Source organism: Pseudonaja textilis, chromosome 5 (assembly GCF_049901715.1).
Source record: "Pseudonaja textilis isolate UNSWEBS1 chromosome 5, rPseTex1.2, whole genome shotgun sequence".
Lineage (NCBI taxonomy): Eukaryota > Metazoa > Chordata > Lepidosauria > Squamata > Elapidae > Pseudonaja > Pseudonaja textilis.
The window spans coordinates 19,904,566-19,924,250 of record NC_141994.1 but is presented as its reverse complement, the minus strand read 5'-3'; the positions used below and the strand labels follow the sequence as shown (position 1 = coordinate 19,924,250).

Genomic DNA, 19,685 nt, shown 5'->3' with positions numbered 1-19,685 from the left:
CGTTGAACTAAAATAAAAGGGTTTTGGATTTAACGTGTGTTTGTCGGTGTCTCAGGAAGCCTTGGTCAGAACACAGCCTCTTAAATACTGGAGTACTGCTATCCCCCTTATCTTTGGGGTAACCATGACCTGGATGATTGAGAATCCTTACAGACAACCAGAAAAAGTCTTCTTTTTCTGAAGATTGAAGTAACAGATGGTTCCAGGTATATCATCATCATTTCCTGGAAGGGGACTTCCTTTCCATTATTCAGAGCAGAAAGGTCATCTGCTTGATATCCCTAAACATATTCTTTTAAACTTACCTTTTTTAACCATCTCCCTACAAAAACAGCTTTAAGGAAGTGGCTACAAAAAACAAACAATTTCTAGTTTGCCCCTTGCAAGCGAGAAATCTCTCCTACAATCAGAAATGGATTTAGAAACCAATTCCAAACCCTGGAAAAGAATATGGACTGTTACCTTGAATTCTTCGACAATAATAGACAGGGCCTCGTGTCCAGCTTTTCTTAACTCTTCCAACTCAAGTTTATGCTTCTCCTGGAAACAAATAATAGATATAAAAGACAAAAGTGAAGGAAACGTGAGGAATATGTTACTAAATCTGGACGGGCATCATAGATTTCTATCATTGTTACCAAGGCTTTCTCTTCCTCTAGTTCCAGAGTTTTAATTCTAAGACAATAATGTAACAGACAACAGATTTTGTTGGATCTTGCTAAGGAAATATTGGCCTAAACGTATTTTGTAGTCTGATTATGAGTTCTCTTTCATGCCAGCTAAGACTTAGTGAAAAGCAAGGTGAACCAAGGAGGAAAAATTGCTCATTGGATACCCAAGCTTGCCCACAGTTAGCAAAAAGGACAGCTTATTCCCAAAGTGATTTAAAATTGTTGAGCTTCTATGAAAAGACAGTCTGGTCTAGTGGTTAAGGTACCAGGCCAGAAAGTAGGAGACTATGAGTTCAAGTCCTACCTTAGCCATTAAAAAAAACCAGCTGGATGACTTTGGACCTCTCCCTCAGCCCACCCCACCCCACAGGGTTGTTGTTGTGAGGAAAACAGGAAGAAGAAAGTGTGCTGGATGTGTTCACCGCCTTGAGTATTTGTAAATAATGGCAGGATACATACAAACAAATAAAACAAAGAAATAATAAATAAATAAAAGACGGCAACTTGGCTTAGAAGAGTTATTGAATAAAAGCATTTAATTAATTAATTAGTATCCCGCCTTTATTATTTTTATTTTAAAAAACCCTCAAGGTGGCTAAAATGACATTGAAGTCCAAAATGAAAGACTTCTTCCAAATCAGGAAACGTCATCAGTGCTAGCTAGGTAACATCATCGGTGCACTAGCACTGATAACGTTACCTAGTTTGGTAATGAAATGCCTAAGAAAGCCACCAAGCATAGAGGGCATCAGGTATCCCACATTCACTGTGTCCCTAGTTTGACAACACAGAGCATTTTATAGCTTGGAAGCTTATGATCTTTTATTTAATCTTACATATGGATAGGTAGATAGGAAGGTAGAGAGGGAGGGAGATGATGGATGGATGATAGATAGATAGATGATAGATAGATAGATAGATAGATAGATAGATAGATAGATAGATAGATAGATAGATAGATAGATAGATAGATAGATGGATGGATGGATAGATAGATAGATAGATAGATAGATAGATAGATAGATAGATAGATAGATAGACAGACAGACAGAGACAGAGATAGCTAGAGCTAGAGCTAGATGGATGGATGGATGGATGGATAGATAGATAGATAGATAGATAGATAGATAGATAGATAGATAGATAGATAGATAGATAGATAGATAGATAGATAGATGTAGAGATAGATAGAAACAGAGATAGGGATAGAGATAGGGATAGAGATGAATAGATATATCTCCCATGCCTTTCATATTACTATATAGATACAGTATAGATCTGCCTTTATTACTGTATTCCCTCCATCTTATACTTGGTCTACAATCATAATAAAAATCAGGATTTCCAGGCATTTTTCAGGAAAAATAAATTTCTGTTCTGTTGAATTTGTCCAGGATTCTGAAAGACCTATCTCATACGGGTCTCATTTCCTGATTCTGGTTCTGAATCTTTGGTTCGATATGCAGGATTTGCTTGTTCTCGCGACCCAAACCACATCTTCACCAGGCTTAAACACTGGACACTCAAAAGTCGTAGATGAAGGACGTGAAGTTTGATTACAACAATGAGCAACTGCACAAGAATGAGCTCAGTTTATAGGACAACTTCCCAACAGAAGTCTTACTGTCTGCAATTTGGGGGGAAAAAAATAAGTCATCAGAGCTGGCTCCACCTTTCCTTAGATTAACACGGTGTGGCATAGTTCTGTTTATCAAGGAAGGAAAACTTTCCTGAAATGTGTTGAGTGAATCATAATTAAAATGGCCATGGGGGGAATGGGGAGGGATTTACAGCATCTGACAGCTGCAGTCTTGTAAAATATTTCCTAAGGTTAGAATAAGGAAATATCCATCCCGAAGCTGGGTTGTTCGCATTATTAGAGATAACATATGAGCTTCAGCAAACTTCCAAAGGCTGACATGATAATGAAATAATAAGCTGTCACGAGAAGCCTTAAAAATAAAAGTACTAAAGTTTAAGAGAAAACTCATGATGACAATGTTTGCTGTCTGAAGAAAAAAGTACAATGCTGGAAAAAGTCCCAAATGCAGTCTGAATATCTGGCTGACGGTGCAAAAAACTAATAATAATATCTCGCTGACATCACCTGAGGGCAGGATAAGAAGAAATGGATGCAAACTAATCAAGGAGAGAAGCAACCTGGAACTAAGGAGGAATTTCCTGAGAGTGAGAACAATTAACCAGTGGAATAACTTGCCTTCAGAAGTTGTAAATGCTCCAACACTGGAAATTTTTAAGAAGAGATAGGACGACCATTTGTCTGAAATGGTGCAGGGTTTCTTTCCTAAGCAGGGGGTTGGACTAGAAGACCTTCCAGCTCTTCTCTTCTCTTCTCTTCTCTTCTCTTCTCTTCTCTTCTCTTCTCTTCTCTTCTCTTCTCTTCTCTTCTCTTCTCTTCTCTTCCCTTCCCTTCCCTTCCCTTCCCTTCCCTTCCCTTCCATTCCATTCCATTCCATTCTCTCCTCTCCTCTCCTCTCCTCTCCTCTCCTCTCCTCTCCTCCTCTCCTCTCCTCTTCCCTCCCCTTCCCTTCCCTTCCACTCCACTCCACTCCACTCTACTCCACTCACCTTCAACAAGCTGTAAAACTTTCATTGGTCCAAGAGCTGAAATTCCTTGTACTCACTTTCTAGTGGCCAAAAGTGTCATTAGGCTACAAACTAAACTAAAGTTTGTGAAATTAATCCAGTTTATTCTTTTGGCTCCTCCGCCTCATAAACCCTTCGCACGTACATACAACTCTACCACACACACAAAATGCACATATAATATTTCACGTAACAACATGAGATGCATGCACCCAACAGACTTTTTAAAAGCCCCAAATAATCTCAGCTGCAGTTGTTTTTTTTAAAAAAAATCTTACTTGAAGACAGCACATACAAATAATTAACCCCGTCCCTATTGAATTTCTACAACCCTCAAATGGCTTGCCCAAGCTGCAATTGAATTTGAAATAAAATTTCCATCTGCTGGGATGACTTGGGGAAGACAAAATTTGACCCATTTTGTAGGTTCAGCTCATATTGAGAAACTCTATCCACTACCACCCCTCTATGACCTGCAGACTTCCATTCCCAGAATTCCTGAGTCAGCAGGCTCATTCAAGAATTCTGGGAGTTGAAGTCTGCAGGTTGTGAAGGGGCCATATTTGTTCACTCCTGATGTAACAATTCAACTCTTGTTCATTCATACTCTTCAAATCTTCAGAAATGCTCACTGAAGCATCTTTTTGGGAAAATACAATGAGATAACAAAGAATTTCTTCCATGGTTTTTTTCCCCCCCTGTTCTTAAGCAGCCTCTTATTGAAATCCTATCTAAGAACCTAAAAAAGTAACACAGAATGGCTGATAATGCCAAATTCAACACTATCAACAATAATTAGCATAATTAAATATTTCGGTATTCATCCATGCCCACTCCAGAATGGCCTGAACGACGTTCTCTAGTTGATGCGTAACTAGATCTATGCGATGTTTAAACATCATTACACCGAGTATCAACATACAAAGGTTGCTTTCAAAGAAATTGGCCTACCTAGCAGTGAAACTATTTTTACAAAGCGACTCAGCACTGGCTTGAAAAAATATACTTTCTGCTGAGCAAGAAATCTTGGAAATGATTGTTTAACACAGCAATTTGCTGGAAGGAATTACAATCAATTATATGTGACGCATAAGGCCAACTCAAGACTATTGTACAAATGCCGCATGCTTCAAATTTAAGGAGAACTAAGTGTGATTTAAATCACTGCAAAGTCAGTGTGTTCTAGATGTGAACATGGAGGTTGGCAACAGGGCCTTGTCAGATACACATGTGCATGCCAGGACTCAACAGACGGACATAAACCTACTTCTTCTACTGGGAGAGAAAGTGAAGTTTCATCAAAGATATAGCAATTTCCTCTCTCTTCCCTGAAAAGATGACACAAACATGTAAGCAAACTCTTTCCTTGTGGTAATCATTATTTTTTGTTATCCATCAGGAAGAAATACCCACTGCTAGTAATTCTATGTAGTTGCATACACATAAAAGAAAATATTTGTAGCTCAGGCTTTAGGTGAGAAGTCATTGATACTCTATGAACTTGGCTGTTTTCCTGCAGGCATTACATTATCCAACTAGGTAACATCATCAGTGCAAGACCGTAGCGATCAGTGCTAGGCGGTGCTAGCTCTGATGATGTTACCTAGTTTCGTGTCTAGGCAGATTCTCAATCATCCAGACCATGGTTGTCCCAAAAGTGCTTTTTCAAAAGGCAACTGGACTTTCTTTGCTTTTCCTTGGAGATGTTTCGCTTCTCATCCAAGAAGCTTCTTCAGTTCTGAACAAATTGAAAAAGCTTCTTGGATGAGGAGTGCAACACCTTCAAGGAAAAAAGAAGAAAGTCCAATTGCCTTTGGATAATAGTAATAGCACTTAGATTCATATACTGCTTCACAGGGCTTTACAGCCCTAAGTGGTTTACAGAGTCAGCCTATTGCCCCCACCAACAATCGGGGTCCTCATTTTACCCACCTCGGAAGGATGGAAGGCTGAGTCAACCTTCAGCCTGGTGAGATTCAATCTGCCAAATTGTAGGCAGCCGGCAGTCAGCAGAATTCGCCTGCAATACTGCACTCTAACCACTGCAGCACTGTGGGCTTACCTAGGTTGAGTAATGAAACATCTGCAAGGAAACAACCAAGCTCAGAGCGCACCAAGGACACCTCATCTCTCTCTCTCTCTCTCTCTCTCTCTCTTTCTCTTTCTCTTTCTCTCTCTCAATGTATGTATGTATGTAAATAAAAGCAAAAGACCACTCATGCATCATCACAAAATCTCCAGAACTGTAAAGCCAACAAACTTGAAATTTGGCACCAATGTTCCTCTCGGCTTCTAGGTGCTCACTAAGAAAGGATTTTTGAAATGACCATCAGAGCATTAGTATTTCCTATATTATTATTATTATTAACATGCTCTGATGCTAAGGAGTTCTACTCCCCTTCCCACCTGAAAAGAAATCTCTTCCAAATGCAAAACACAAGCAGAGGAGAGGAGTTTCAGTTTCACAGCAGCAAACAGCTTCAGTAGAGAACAGTAGAGCTAAGCCACGCCCAGGCGCCTTGCTGTCTCCTTCTTGCCCACACAGCAAACATTGCTTCACTTTCCAAACAGCCCTCAACTCTCTCACACACTGATAGGATGCTAGCCAGATGAAACCCGATGGATGCTGGTAGGCAGAGGCAGAATTTTTTCCCCCCTTATTTTCCTCCCCAAAAACTAAGCCCGACCACATAGTTTCATAGTGAAACACACGTATAGAGCTAGTAGCTACATACTACACAGTATGCAAAAGTAACACCAATCCCTTTGTGCAGAGATAATGGAGGCAGAAGGGGAAAAACTAATATATTGTAGTTTTAGTTTGTGGAAAATATATATTTCTGAGAGTCGACCTACTGACTTCCTGATGTCCTTTGTGCTTTAGATGATTTTCTGAAGGTGTTTCAGGACCAGGCTAGGGAACAATCCTATCATGCAGCGATAATGTTATTTAGAAGGGTAATGACACATCTGCAGTAAAACAGCGAGGCTGAATGAATACCAAGAACTCAATCTTGGTCTTACTTCTCAAAATATATATTTCATTCCCACTTAAGCTATCATTCTTCTCTCCAATACAAGTGACCCAGAAGCTTCCCTAGTCTTCATTGGTGGACTTTCATAGAATATTTACTTTTTATCATTTTTTTCTTTTATTCAAAGGATTAAAATCTACAGGAAAAAAATGAACAGACAAAACAAAACTGGACAAAGACATTTAAAAATTGTAACAAAAAAGACAAAGAACAAAAACACGTATTATCTCTGAGAGTTGAACATGGACAAATATATTGCAACAATAATAGCTTTCTCCCCTGCCCCCCTTGCAAAACAGGTCCGAAATTTATAAACTTCTACATCTACATATTTGATCCATCCAAGCACAAATAAGTTTGTTTGGCTCTTAATATCAAAACTTTTCGTTAGGATTTTAATTGGGAACTTTCATTGAACATTTAAGATGTGAACATAGCTAGTTATTCAGATTTAAAGAAGTGCAAACAAAATTTTTAAAAATCTCTATTCTAGTCTAATGAAAAGAAGAGCTAGGGGAGACTTGATAGCAGTGTTCTAATATTTGTTCCTCAAAGAGAGAGCAAACTATATATGGTCATGATGAAAAAATGATAGTTTGCAAGCATCCAAAGGTATGGAAATGTACACTGGAGTAAACTCGTTGTAGATACATTTTGTTTTTTTCACATCCCAGGCGTTTAATTTCTTGGGTTTGCAGTTTCTTCATTCCTTCTCTGCAATCGGTTTAATAATGCTTATCCCCAAAGGGGACAGTGTGATGGGTATGGATGAAAGTATATTTAATTTTGAAATCAGTGAGTGAAATTATGTCACCAAAAGGAACGTCTCTCGGGAAGAACCGAAATGTACGCCCCAGCTGGAGCACTGACAAAGAATTGTTTCCATTCCCATTCATCTTGTTTTAAAATCAAAATGAGAATTAACTATAGCGATGCCAAATAAAAAATAATAAAAAAATTTAAAACACCATCCTTTTATTATTCAATGTATTGGTTGCAGAGAAAGCCCAGATGTTCGACATGGGAGTTCCTTCAATGGAATAGTTAGGTAATTAGTGCCTTATGTTCATGTTGCTTAGGGGGTTTTCTCGCAGCGCTAAGGTTGTGTAATTCAGCTCCTCTATATTGTATTGAATCTTACTGAAAATGTCATACTTTGTCTTTCCGAGTTCAGACACATTCAAAATTGCCCAAGGCAGAAGATCCATCAAAACGCTGTTGTCTAAAGAGGGAAGTATAACAAGCTCAGTATTATATTTATGCCAAGTAGACTATCATTTAAAAAAGGTGATGCTAAATCACTGTTGTAATAGAAGTGTTAGAAAAACAGACACGTTGTGATTGTGTAATGGAAGATTAATGGATTTGTCATCTGGGTATCAGAGCTCCCTTACATTAACACAATTTAAGGAGTGACAGAATGAAAAGGTGTTGAAAATCTGAAGCGCTATCCAAATGACTACAGCCTATGGTTAAGAAAGTTTACATTAACCGTTTAGTCCTGAATTTGGAGTTGCAGGGGAAATTTTAAATGGGTCTATCTTTCAACCATGATTCTTAATGCTTTGCAAAATTCCCTCCCATCTGTCCCCTTAACTATTATTAAGTGGGGAAAAATACAAATGTTTAAATGCCCAAATGTGATAATTGTACCCACACCAACATCTGTACAGACAAATCTGTTAGGAAAAATGCACCTTCTAAGCAGCAATGCATCTGTAGGATTTGCTAGGAAGAATACAATGGAAGGGACCTTGGAGGTCTTCCAGGCCAATGGTCAAGACCCTATACTTTTTGGACAAATGGTTGTCCAATCTCTTCCTAAAAACCTCCAGTGATGGGGCACCTACAACATGGGTCTTGGCAATCCCTTCCACCGATTAATCATTCTCACTGTCAGGAAATGTCTCCTTAGTGCTAAGTTGGATGTCTCTTCAATAATTCAATAATCTTCTACCTGTTATTTCTTGTCCTGTCCTCAGGTGCTTTGGAGAATTAGGTTGATCTCCTCATCTCTGGGACAGCTCAAGTACTGGAAGATTGCCATCCTGTCACCCCTAGTCCTTCTCTTTGTTAGACTGCTATGACAAGGTAGACTGCTTTTCCTTAGATGGTTGAAATGAAACTACCTATCCAAGATGTTTTCATTTAGAGTCCTGTATACTAAAAAGCAGGGACATCTCCCTGCCAACAAAAGTGCGTAGAGTCAAAGCTATGGTTTTCCCAGTTGCAATGTATCTGATTCAGGATGGCGCAGAAAGAATGTTCTTGGGACTCAGGAAACTCAAACTGCCCAAGGAGCTGCTGATCCCAGTTCTACAGAAGAATCATTGAGTCTGTCATCTGCACCACTATAAATGTCTGGTTTGGTTCTGCAACCCACAGGACAGACACAGACTTCAGAGAGTAATTAGGAATGCAGAAAAAACAATTGCTACCAACCTGCCTTCCATGGAGGACCTGTATACTGCACGGGTCCAAGAGGGGGCTGTGAAAATATCTACAGACCCCTCACATCCTGGACATAAACAGTTTCAACTCCTTCACTCAAAACGATGCTATAGAGCACTGCACACCAGAACAACTAGACACAAGGACAGTTTTCCCCTGAACGCCATCACTCTGCTAAACAAATAATTCCCTCAACACTATCCAACTATTTACAAAGTCTGCACTACTATTACTGTTAATCTTCTCATCACTCCTTATCAACCATCCCCTCCCACTTGTGACTGGATGACTGTAACTTTGTCGCATGTATCCTTACAATTTATGTTGACTGTTTCCTAGTATGATTTGATTGCTTATTGTACCCTACGACTATCATTAAGTGTTGTACCTTACGATTCTTGACTCTTGACGAATGCATCTTTTCTTCTATGTACCCTGAGAGCATTTGCACCAAGACAAATTCCTTGTATATCCAATCACTCTTGGCCAATAAAGAATTCTATTCTATTCTATTCTATTCTATTCTATTCTATTCTATTCTATTCTATTCTATTCTATTCTAATCTAATCTAATCTATTCTATGTATGGCTGTAAAAGTTGGACCACAAGAAAGGCTGAGTGCCAAAGAATGGAGGCCTTTGAACTCTGGTGCTGAAGACGACTCCTGCGAGTCCCTTGGGCTGCAAGACGATCCAACCGGTCAGTCCTAGAGGAGATAAACCCTGACTGCTCTTTAGAAGGTCAGATCCTGAAGAGGAAACCCAAAGACTTTGGCCACCTCATGAGAAGGAAGGGAACTCCCTGGAGAAGAGCCTAATGCTGGGAACGATTGAGGGACAAAGAAGAAGAAGCGGACGGCAGAGGATGAGGTGGCTGGATGGAGTCACTGAAGCAGTCGGCGTCAGCTTAAATGGACTCCAGAGGATGGTAGAAGACAGGAAGGCCTGGAGGAACGTTGTCCATGGGGTCACAATGGGTCGGACACAACAACAACAACATACTGTAGAGAGGGTTGGATGCCAGGATACAGGAAAGATAAGAAACAATGGATGGATATTAATCAAGGAGAGAAGCAACCTAGAACTAAGGAGCAATTTCCTAACAGTGAGAACAATTAACCAGTGGAATGTCTTGCCTTCAGAAGTTGTGGGTGCTCCATCATTGGAGGTTTTAAGAAGAGACGTGACACAGTCATTTCTCTGAAATGCTATAGATTGCCTGCTCAAAGAGGGGGTAGGATTAGAAGGTCCCTTGGTAGGACTTCCAAGGTCCCTTCCAACTCTGTTATTCTATGTTCTATGGACCTTCGGTAATTTACAATAATTAATGTTTCATCCTGCTATTCATTCTACTTTCCCACATTTCTTTTCATGAAAGCATAACCCATGTCTTTTCATTGGTTCAGCAGCTTCTACCAGACTCCACTCATGCTTATCGTGATAATCTTATATTTTCATCTCTGGTTTATTATTTCACACAGAAAAGCACAGTGTCTGACCAAAAAAGCCTATATATTTAGCTTTAAAAAAACATAATTTTCGGCATTAGAACCAACTCTTCACTTCATAAGAGTTTATTTTAAAGGGCACAACGTAACTGAAATTTAAGATTAAACGCCTCCCTGAAATAAAAGAACTAAGCTCTGCTTTAAGTTTTATCATCAATTTTATAGTGGTTTTTAAGCTATAATCTAATTTTACTCATTATGATTCTAGCTTGAGGAAGCCTCTGAAATAATTGCATCCATCTTGAAATTGTTAATATCCAAACGTTTATGGAAGAATAAATAACTTTCTATACTTAGAAGACTGAGTCAGAATATTACTGAACGTTTAAGTGTCTAGACACCTAATCCTTCAGCTACTATTCCGTAACCCCACACTGGAAGACATGAGATCCTGGGCATCACGTGTGCAAGAGATGCAAAGCCGGGGGCCCGGATGAAGCTACATCTTCAGTCTCTATCTCAAAAGAACAACATGGAGCTGACAGTTCTTAAAACAGGAGCATCATCTATTCACTGAACAAACTAGTTTTTTTTGTGGTGGGTCAATCTAGAGGAGCCATAGCAATTAACAGAATAACAGAGTTAGAAGGGACCTTGGAGGTCTTCTAGTCCAACCCCTGCTCAAACAGGAGATCTATACCATTCCAGACAAGTGGCCGTCCAGTCTCTCCTTAAAATCCTCCAGTGATGGAGCACACACAATTTCTGTTCCACTGGGTAACTGTTCTCACTGTTAGGAAATTTCTCTTTAGTTCTAGGTGCCTTCTCTCCTTGGTTAGTTTCCATCAACAGACTTCTGATCTGTTTTATTCAATTCCGCTTGTGCTGGTTGAGCAGCTTCATAGTTCCAAGTGGTTCAAAGGACAATGTTGTAGAGCAATGGTTCCCAACCTTTTTTTCGCCCCGCACCCCTAAAGAAATTTCACTCGAACCTCGCACCCCCTGAAATTTAGACTTTAGGAACTATGGAACGCGTTAAATATATGGTAGGATTGAATCTTTTCAGCTATGTATGTGACGGCCACTAAATAACGATACTTAACTCAAAAATGAAAACAAAGTTAATCCATTGCATAATAAATAAAAATGCTAACATATAGCCAATATCCTATTATTTACCTGGACTTTTCTCGCACCCCCTGGAATATCGTCTCGCACCCCCAGGGGGTGCGAGCACCCCAGGTTGGGAACCCCTGTTGTAGAGTAAAATGTAAAAAAGGGAAGATGAAGAATTGACAGCACAGAGCCCTGGCAGAAAAACTGAATAGGGAAATAGGCAGGAGGGTATTATCTTAAACATAAAATCTCTCCAAATAAACAGCCAAAACCCACTTTGGTGACTAAAAAAGTAAATTTCCACCCACTGGCACAGCATAATTCCAAGCTCTTCCTCAACTTGACAATATTCCAGGAATCTCATCTACAAATTCACAGGGAGATATAGTAGATTTTTAACACTATTTTTCATTATTCGGGTTCTGTCTCCTCTATGTCTGCACCTAAAACCAACCTAAATATTTTGTTAGAAGATGGTATTTAACAGGATGCAAGTCATATTACTTTTAAAAAAGAAAACCACATACATTTTTTAGTATTTTTCCTTGCAGAAATCACCTACCTCCAAGATACACACCCCAGCTACCTTACCAAGCGTCTTGTATTTAGATCTACCAACCTACAGAAGATCATCCTACGTACTTCAATTATTAAGGGCAATCTAGGTGTTCCGGAATGGGAATGATGCGGTGGCTCAGTGGCTAAGACGCTGAGCTTGTCGAACAGAAAGGTCGGCAGTTCAGTGGTTCAAATCCCTAGCGCCACTTAACCGAGGGAGCTCCCGTTACTTGTCTCAGCTTCTGCCAACCTAGCAGTTCGAAAGCATGAAAAAATGCAAGTAGAGAAATAGGGACCATTTTGGTCGGAAGGTAACAGTGTTCCATGCCCCTTCGGCATTTAGTCATGCTGGCCATATGACCACGGAGATGTCTTCGGACAGCGCTGGCTCTTCGGCTTTGAAACGGAGATGAGCACTGCCCCCTAGAGCCGGAAACAACAAGCATGTATGTGCGAGGGGAACCTTTACCTTCAGCTTAGGTGTTCCAGACTTAGACTTGGAATAACAGGGTTGGAAGGGATCTTGGAGGACTTCTAGCCCAACTCCCTGCTCAAGCAGGAGACCCTATAACAGGGATCTTCAAACTTGACAGCTTTAAGATTTGTGGACTTCAACTCCCAGAATTCCTTCTCTAGTCATGTTAGCTCAGGAAGCCCACAAGTCTTAAACTTGCCAAGTTTGAAGACCCTTGCCCTATACCATTTCAGACAAATGGCTATCCAATCTTTCCTTGAAAACCTCTAGTGATGGAGTACCCACAACTTCTAAAGGCAAGTTGTTTTACTGGTTAACTGTTCCTACTGTCAGGAAGTTTCTCCTGAATTTTAAGTTGCTTCTCTCCTTGACTAGTTTCCATCCATTCTTTCTTGTCTTGGCTTCCGATGCTTTGGAAACTAAGTTGACCCCCTCTTTTTTGTGGTAGCCCCTCAAATATTGGAACACTATCATGTCGCCCCTAGTCCTTTTAAGCTAGACATTCCAATTCTCACAACCATTCTTCACGTGTTCTAGCCTCCAGCCCTCTAATCATCTTTGCTGCTCTTTTCTACACTCTTTCCAGACTCTCAACATCTTTTTTATAATATTGTGACCAGAAGTGATAACAGCAGACCCACTTTTCAAAATATGCATCGTTTGGAATCATACTCGTAACCTTGAATAAAACATTCCACCAATCTTTCATCATTCATGGCTTCCCCTACTGTGTCCTCCTTCCTACATCATCTTTATCGCTACTTCAGAATCAAAAATTCAGATTCCTATAAGTGGGAATAAGATTCGGAACTTGACGGAGCAGCTGCTTCATAAAGTTCTCAAATGTTCTCAATTTAGCACATAATGCCAAGGAATAATTTCTCAAGAACAATGGTTCTGTGTGGTTCTTGAGCATTAAACAATGTTTTGTTGACTGAGAACAAAGCACCACACTAAAAGTTGCATTATACTCTCCCATTATACTCTTCAATAAAGAAGAACACTTGTTTGGAGAAAAGCGGATTGAAACAACTTTTATTTTGAAGGCCTCTATACTCAAGTTGATTTAATTCAATTTATTTGATGTGGTTTGAGACAATTTTATTTTTGATATGTTACAATCATGTCCAGATCTAAAAAGAAGTTAAATTGATTCTAATTAATTTTCCTTTTAACAACTCTGTGGTTTTCCAATTAATTGGAGGAGATAAAGGTAAAAGCAAAGGTGCTAGTCGTTCCCGACTGTAGGGGGTGGTGCTCATCTCCATTTCAAAGCTGAAGAGCCAGCGCTGTCCAAAGACGTCTCTGTGGTCATGTGGCCGGCAGGACTAAATGCTGAAGGCGCACAGAACACTGTTAACTTCCCACCAAAGGTGGTCCCTGTTTTTCTACTTGCATTTTTACATGCTTTAGAACTGCTAGGTTGGCAGAAGCTGGGAAAGTAACGGGAGCTCACGCCATTACGCAGCACTAGGGATTCGAACCGCTGACCTGCCAACTTTTATTTCTCATTGTCACGTTCAGCGTCTTAGCCACTGAGCCACTGCATCCCCTCAATTAGAGGATATACATTTTTGCAATTATCTCAAACAGGTGACTTTATTTATATGTAATCAATTAATAAATTTAAATTGATAATTTTTAATTGGTGACTCTTCAACTTTCACTTTCATCAGCCAATTAGTATCTTGACAGAATATGTATTTTTAATATGCAAAATTCTCTTCCTGCAGTGGTTCCTTCTCTCTCCTGATTCAATCCCTATTTTGTATTCAGTACAGAGTGACTGAGAGCTTCAGGATTTTGCTGTTCTTTAGTTCCTTTGAGTAACTTAACTTCTCTCACGCAAATATACATTAAAACTTTGTGCGGCTGGCTCTATCTTCTCTATATTATCAGTTAGCAACTCAATCCCTGAATACATGTGATTGTTCAGAATAAAGAAATCCAGGGCTATTTTTGTGCTAAATGTCAGCAACGATGATGCTCTTCTGAATCATTTCTTGCCATTGTTTCCTAATTATAACAGGGATATAGTGAATTGGAGCAGGAATTCTTCCAACTTTAAGTTGTGAGGGAAAAGAAGAAGGGTGGCAGGAGTATAAAGACACACTTAAGGCTTCAAAATCAAATCCAGGATTTGAGTTTAATTCAGAAAAGGAGACAATGATTGCCAATGCTAAAAGAAAAATATTGCAACTATGTTTGAAAGAGAAGCCCAAACCGCATAAGTTGCATTGTTTTTCAAGAACACGATCTTGCTGAGATTCTAAATATATACATGTATCGGTTTTGGAACGGATTTTACAATTGAAAAATTAGACTTAAAATTTTCCAATGTTCCTTCTGGGAGATGTAGGCGGACTGTGCAAGCATATAGTAAATATTGGAGACTTAAACGCTGGAGTAAGCACGCGTGACTAACTCCTATCAGAAGGAGCCACATCTGCGCAACTGATTAGCCAAAATGGAGAGCACTTATACCTGAAAAGAATTCAGAAACTTTCCACAAGAACTCAATCTGATTTTCATTTTACATGGTTCGGGGGTGCTGCATGAAAACGAAGCATGTCCTATTAAAATGAACCTCTTCTGATCCTGGATAAAACTAGTTAAAAGTAACTTTTCTTACATGTTTCTTTGGCCCACATGAATGTATTCCACCACAATACATTAGCTAAACTTCTACAAAGTCCTGAGAGCTTTTGCCTTTTTTCATACTCATTGTGAGATTTCCAAAGACTCTGAGTACCTACAGATTCATCTTGGAAAAATACCAAATCCCTGATTCATGCTGGTTTTTCTCTTAGTTATGCAGTGCCAGGGCCAGCTGTTTTCGCTGAAAAGAAGTTGCTGACAAGCTGTACGGCTGTACTCTTCAACTTACTTGCTGTGTGGTCGCAGGTGCTGGTCTTAACAGCAGAGAAGGCAAAACCAAAATGGAACCTAGAAGTAGTGAAGATGTCCCACATTCTACTTCCACGAAGAAAACACGCGACAAAGCTCCTAAAAGTTTGATTCCCTTATTCATCTGGACTCAAGCTTCATTATGAACCCCAGCACAGACTAAGATCCTTAGCAATGAAGGTTCCTTGGAGTTTAAAGTAGATTATAAGGCAGGAGCTTTGGATAAATCTCTGAATCAAAACCAATCCATCTGTCATGGCTTGTGTTATGATAACTTTCTGATAGGGATTCCTCTTCGTATTTCTCATTTCTGTGTGTATTTTTCCATATAAAGAAATTGACCCCAATACATAGCTTCTTTTAGTTCTTAATACAGTGATGGGATTTTAAAGATGGTTGTATAAACACAATGTTGTCTTTTATTTATTTATCAAACTTATTGGCTGTCCGTCTTACTGTAGGATAACTCAGAGCAGTTTACAATGTGTTTTAAAAGAGACCTGAAGCTTTACAACCAGCACAAATTGCTAGGTAAACTGAATAACAGACACTATTCTAATTTAGTTATATACCCCTTAGTTCTTTTTTAAACAGATGCATTTTATTTTCTGTTGTATCCTTCTTTATGGCTAGGCCTATAAATTACCGGTGCAACCGAGAACACCCTCAGTGGATAAAAATCTTAAAACATTACCTGGAGCTTGTTGTATATATCCTTATGTGAAATCGATTTTTCATCTTTTTCTTTCAGGTAATTGGTTTCCAAAGTCCTGTGTTTTTCCAAAAGATCTTCCAACTCCTAAAAGAAAAATGACTTATATTAAAACACATCTCTTTTATAATTACCAGCTACACTTGCCATTCAGAGTCCAACTTACAGAATAGAAGGCAAAATAACAAGAGTTGGAAGGGAGTTTCTAGGCTTCTAATCCAACCCTCTACTCAAGGAAACTCTATATCATCCCAGACAAATGTCTTTTCAGTCCCCTCTTTAAAATCTCCAGTGATGGAGCATTCACAACTTCTGCAGGCAGGTCGTTCCACTGATTAATTGTCCTCACTGTCAATAAATTTCTTCTTAGTTCTAGGTTGCTTCTCTCCTTGATTAGCTTCCATCTGTTACTTCTTGTCCTGCTCACAGGTGCTTTGGAAAATGGGTTAACCCCCTGTTGTCAAATATTAGACAGCTGCTATCATGTCACTCCTAGTCCTTCTCTTTGTTAGTCTAGAAATATTCAGTTCCCGCAACCGTTCATTGTATGCTTTAGCCTCCAGTCCCCGAGTCATCCTTGTTGCTCTTCTCTGCTCTCTGTGTGATGTTTCCAGTGCACTATAAAGCAGTACTAACACTTCACGTTGATGCAGCCAAGGCATGTGTTGGGTTTTTTGGCAACTTCAACACACGGCCGGCTCAAACTTAAATGGTTGTTCGCTAGGACGTCTAGATCCTCACAGTTGCTGCTATTGAGCCAGATACCATCTATTCTATACCTGTGCATTTGATTTTTCTTGCCTAAAGGTTGGACCTTACTTTCTCAACAATGAATTGCATTTTGTTGGATACGGCCTCGTGTTCAAATCTGTCAATATCCTTCTAGTACACCTAAAAGGAGTAATCGAAAACATCCTTTTTTTCCCCACACCTTGTTCGACAAAATACTCATTTACAGTCAAGATGCCAAAAGGAAACGTGAGCATGACCCAGAGCAGGGGATGGCAACCCACAGCTCTGGAGCCGCATTTGGCTCTTTCATCCCTCTGCTATGGTTCTCTGTAACTGGTCGGCACCACAGTTGATAGGGCTTTCATTTAGGACAGGTAGAGGAAAAAGGATGCCATGCTTGGAGAAGACTCTGTGATGGGGGAACTGGACTTCTGGTTGGCAGAGAAAAAAGGACACCACGCTAAGAAGAGACTCTATGATGAGGGAACCGGACTTCCGATTGGCTCCAAAATTGAACTGGGGACTTTTAGTTATGACCTTTGTGGCTCTTGGAGTGTTTAAGGTTGCCGACCCCTGACCCCAGAGGACCAGAAGGAGAAAATGGGCTGGTGCTCTCGCCATCTAGAAATCAGGGATGGGGAACGATGGCCTTTTTTGCGACCTGTGGACTTCGACTCTCAGAATTCCTGAGCCAGCTGGCTCAGGAATTCTGGGAGTCGAAGTCCACAGGTCATAAAGGAGCCATCATTCACCACCCCTGACTAGATCAACAACCACACAGACAGGAATGGAAGACTCTGTTGACTTGTAGTTATACCTTTTTTATTCTAGCTTTTTCTTCATCTGCTGTCCGGAGTTTACTTTCCAGAGCTGAAAGGGTTTGTTGAAAATGCTTTTCAGAATCACTCAGTCTGGGTTTTGTATCAGTTTCGTCATAGTTGGCAGATGCTTTTTCTTGACTTTCAGTCAACGGAGAATTGATGGATAAGGGAACCTGTTTTATGGACGACACAAAACAGTGAGATGTACAGGTGTCAGATTTAATCATTAAACACAGAGGTAGTCCTAGACTTAAAATCATTCATTTAGCAGCTGTCTGAAGTTCGAACGGTATTGAAAAAAGTGACTTATGACCCATACCCATTTTCACACTTACGACTATCACAGTATCTGTGATGACGCAGGGTGGGATCCAAAGGCAACACAGTCACAAAAACAGGTGAAGTCCCTTTACTTCTTTCAACTTGGCTTCAAAGCTCCAATTATCATTGACTGGAGAAAAAACTCCCCCACAAACAGTTGCAAAAAGGAAGAAATTCCGTTCCAACTCAGAATACATATAAATTATAAATAGAAAAAACAACACAAACCACAAGCAATTAATGAGACAAGGCAGGATAAGGGCTTGAAGTCCACAGATATCAAAATACACACACTGGGAGGGATGCCAGAAAACTCAGATTAGAACTGACAAACTAGAAATATTTTCACGCTTTGCTTCCAGCACTGGCCCATGCGCAGTTTGTCCTTTTAAACAGTCCTCACAGCTGCAGCCCATGAAAGGGATCAAGGCCCTTTCCTCCCCTGTAGACCACACCATTTATGTTTCTCCCTTACCTGCTCCTCCCTGCATGCCCTAGGAGGAAGAAGGGATGAGCCTGGGTCTTCCTCCGGAGCCACACTCCCACTCCCTGTCAGCTATTCCTCCTCTTCCTTGGAGTCAGATTCTAATAGGGGCATGACAGTATCTCTACAGTCATGTGATCAAAATTTGGGCAATTGGTAACTAGCATGGATTGTAGCATCCTGAGGTCACTGGCCTTTGGGACCTTCCCAGCTGGCTTCCAACAAGCCACGTCAATAGGGGAAGCCAGATTTGCTTAATGACCATGTGATTAGTTTAACAACCGCAGTGAATTGCTTAGCAATCATGACCAATAAAACACAAAATTGGGCCTGACAACTCAGAACATCAACCTTGCTCAGAAAAGGAAATTCTGGTCCCAGTGATAGTCGTAAGTCAACTGTATTCCTAAATCATGAATTTATACATCTAAAACCAGGTATGCTTTGATGATTCTCAAAAGCATCGACTAAATGGCCCATCTAAACAACCCACCCCACTATTAGGCCCAGTAAGATTTTAGCTTGATACTTCTCCATCCCTAATTTTCATCATCACCTTTTTCCAATCTCAAAAAACACCCAAAAGCAAAACAGCTAAGAATTTTCCTCTTTAAAGGGGAAATAACCGACTACTTTTATTCACACACACAATTCCTTATCCTTTTACTTAAATCTACATTTTGATTTCTAATAATTTTCTACAGAAAAGGAAATGTTTTAGTTCACTAAACAGATTGAAATCTAAGCCCCAATAAAGGAAAATATTTGTAGCTCGGGGTTGAAATGAGGAGTCGTTGGTGCTCTCTGAGCTTGTTTTCTTGCAGACGTTTCATTAACCTAACTAGGTAACATCATCAGTGCTAGTAAGGAGTGCTGTTTGCTGTCTGTTTATATTCTGGTGTCTTGCCTGCCTGTGTGGGTGAGGGCAAAAATCTAAGTTTCAATCCTGAACAACTGGGTTTGGGGCAACAATATCTCTAGCAAGATATTCAGATCATTGCATTTTATGCAAACTTACTCCTTAAAAAAGTCTCATTAATCCACACTGATCTATTATGTAGAACACAGAACAACAGAGTTGGAAGGGGCCTTGGAGGTTTTCTAGTCTAACCCCGTGTTCGAGAAAGAGACCCTACACCATTCTAGACAAATGGCTCTCCAATATCTCCTTGAAAGCCTATAGTGATGGAAGCACCTACCACTTCCAAAGGCAAGCTCTTCCACTGATTAATTGTTCTTACTGTCAGGAAATTTTTATAGTCCGAGGTCCTCTGATGGGTTTCCAGTAATTCCTTCTTGTCCTGCCTTCAGGTGTTTTGCTTTGCAGAGTAGATCTACCCCTTCTTC

At 39.9% G+C, this 19,685-nt stretch overlaps 1 protein-coding gene and 1 long non-coding RNA gene across 8 annotated transcripts in view; both read right to left on the bottom strand.

Annotated features, from left to right (window-relative positions):
- The window catches only part of CCDC91 (coiled-coil domain containing 91), a 539,477-nt gene that overhangs the window by 74,585 nt on the left and 445,207 nt on the right, over nt 1–19,685 (bottom strand). For all 7 annotated transcript variants that reach the window (XM_087934240.1, XM_087934238.1, XM_087934237.1 and 4 more), the window contains 3 exons: nt 17,530–17,706; nt 15,963–16,067; nt 463–540 (listed from right to left, as the gene is read on the bottom strand). In XM_087934240.1, coding sequence (XP_087790366.1) covers nt 463–540; nt 15,963–16,067; nt 17,530–17,706 — 360 coding nt within the window. The remainder of the gene's footprint in view (nt 1–462; nt 541–15,962; nt 16,068–17,529; nt 17,707–19,685) is intronic.
- On the bottom strand, nt 6,493–12,078 carry LOC148125555 (uncharacterized). Its single transcript, XR_015743790.1, has 2 exons — nt 11,392–12,078; nt 6,493–7,535 (listed from the first exon to the last, which is right to left on the bottom strand). It is a non-coding gene; the product is annotated as an uncharacterized LOC148125555 (long non-coding RNA).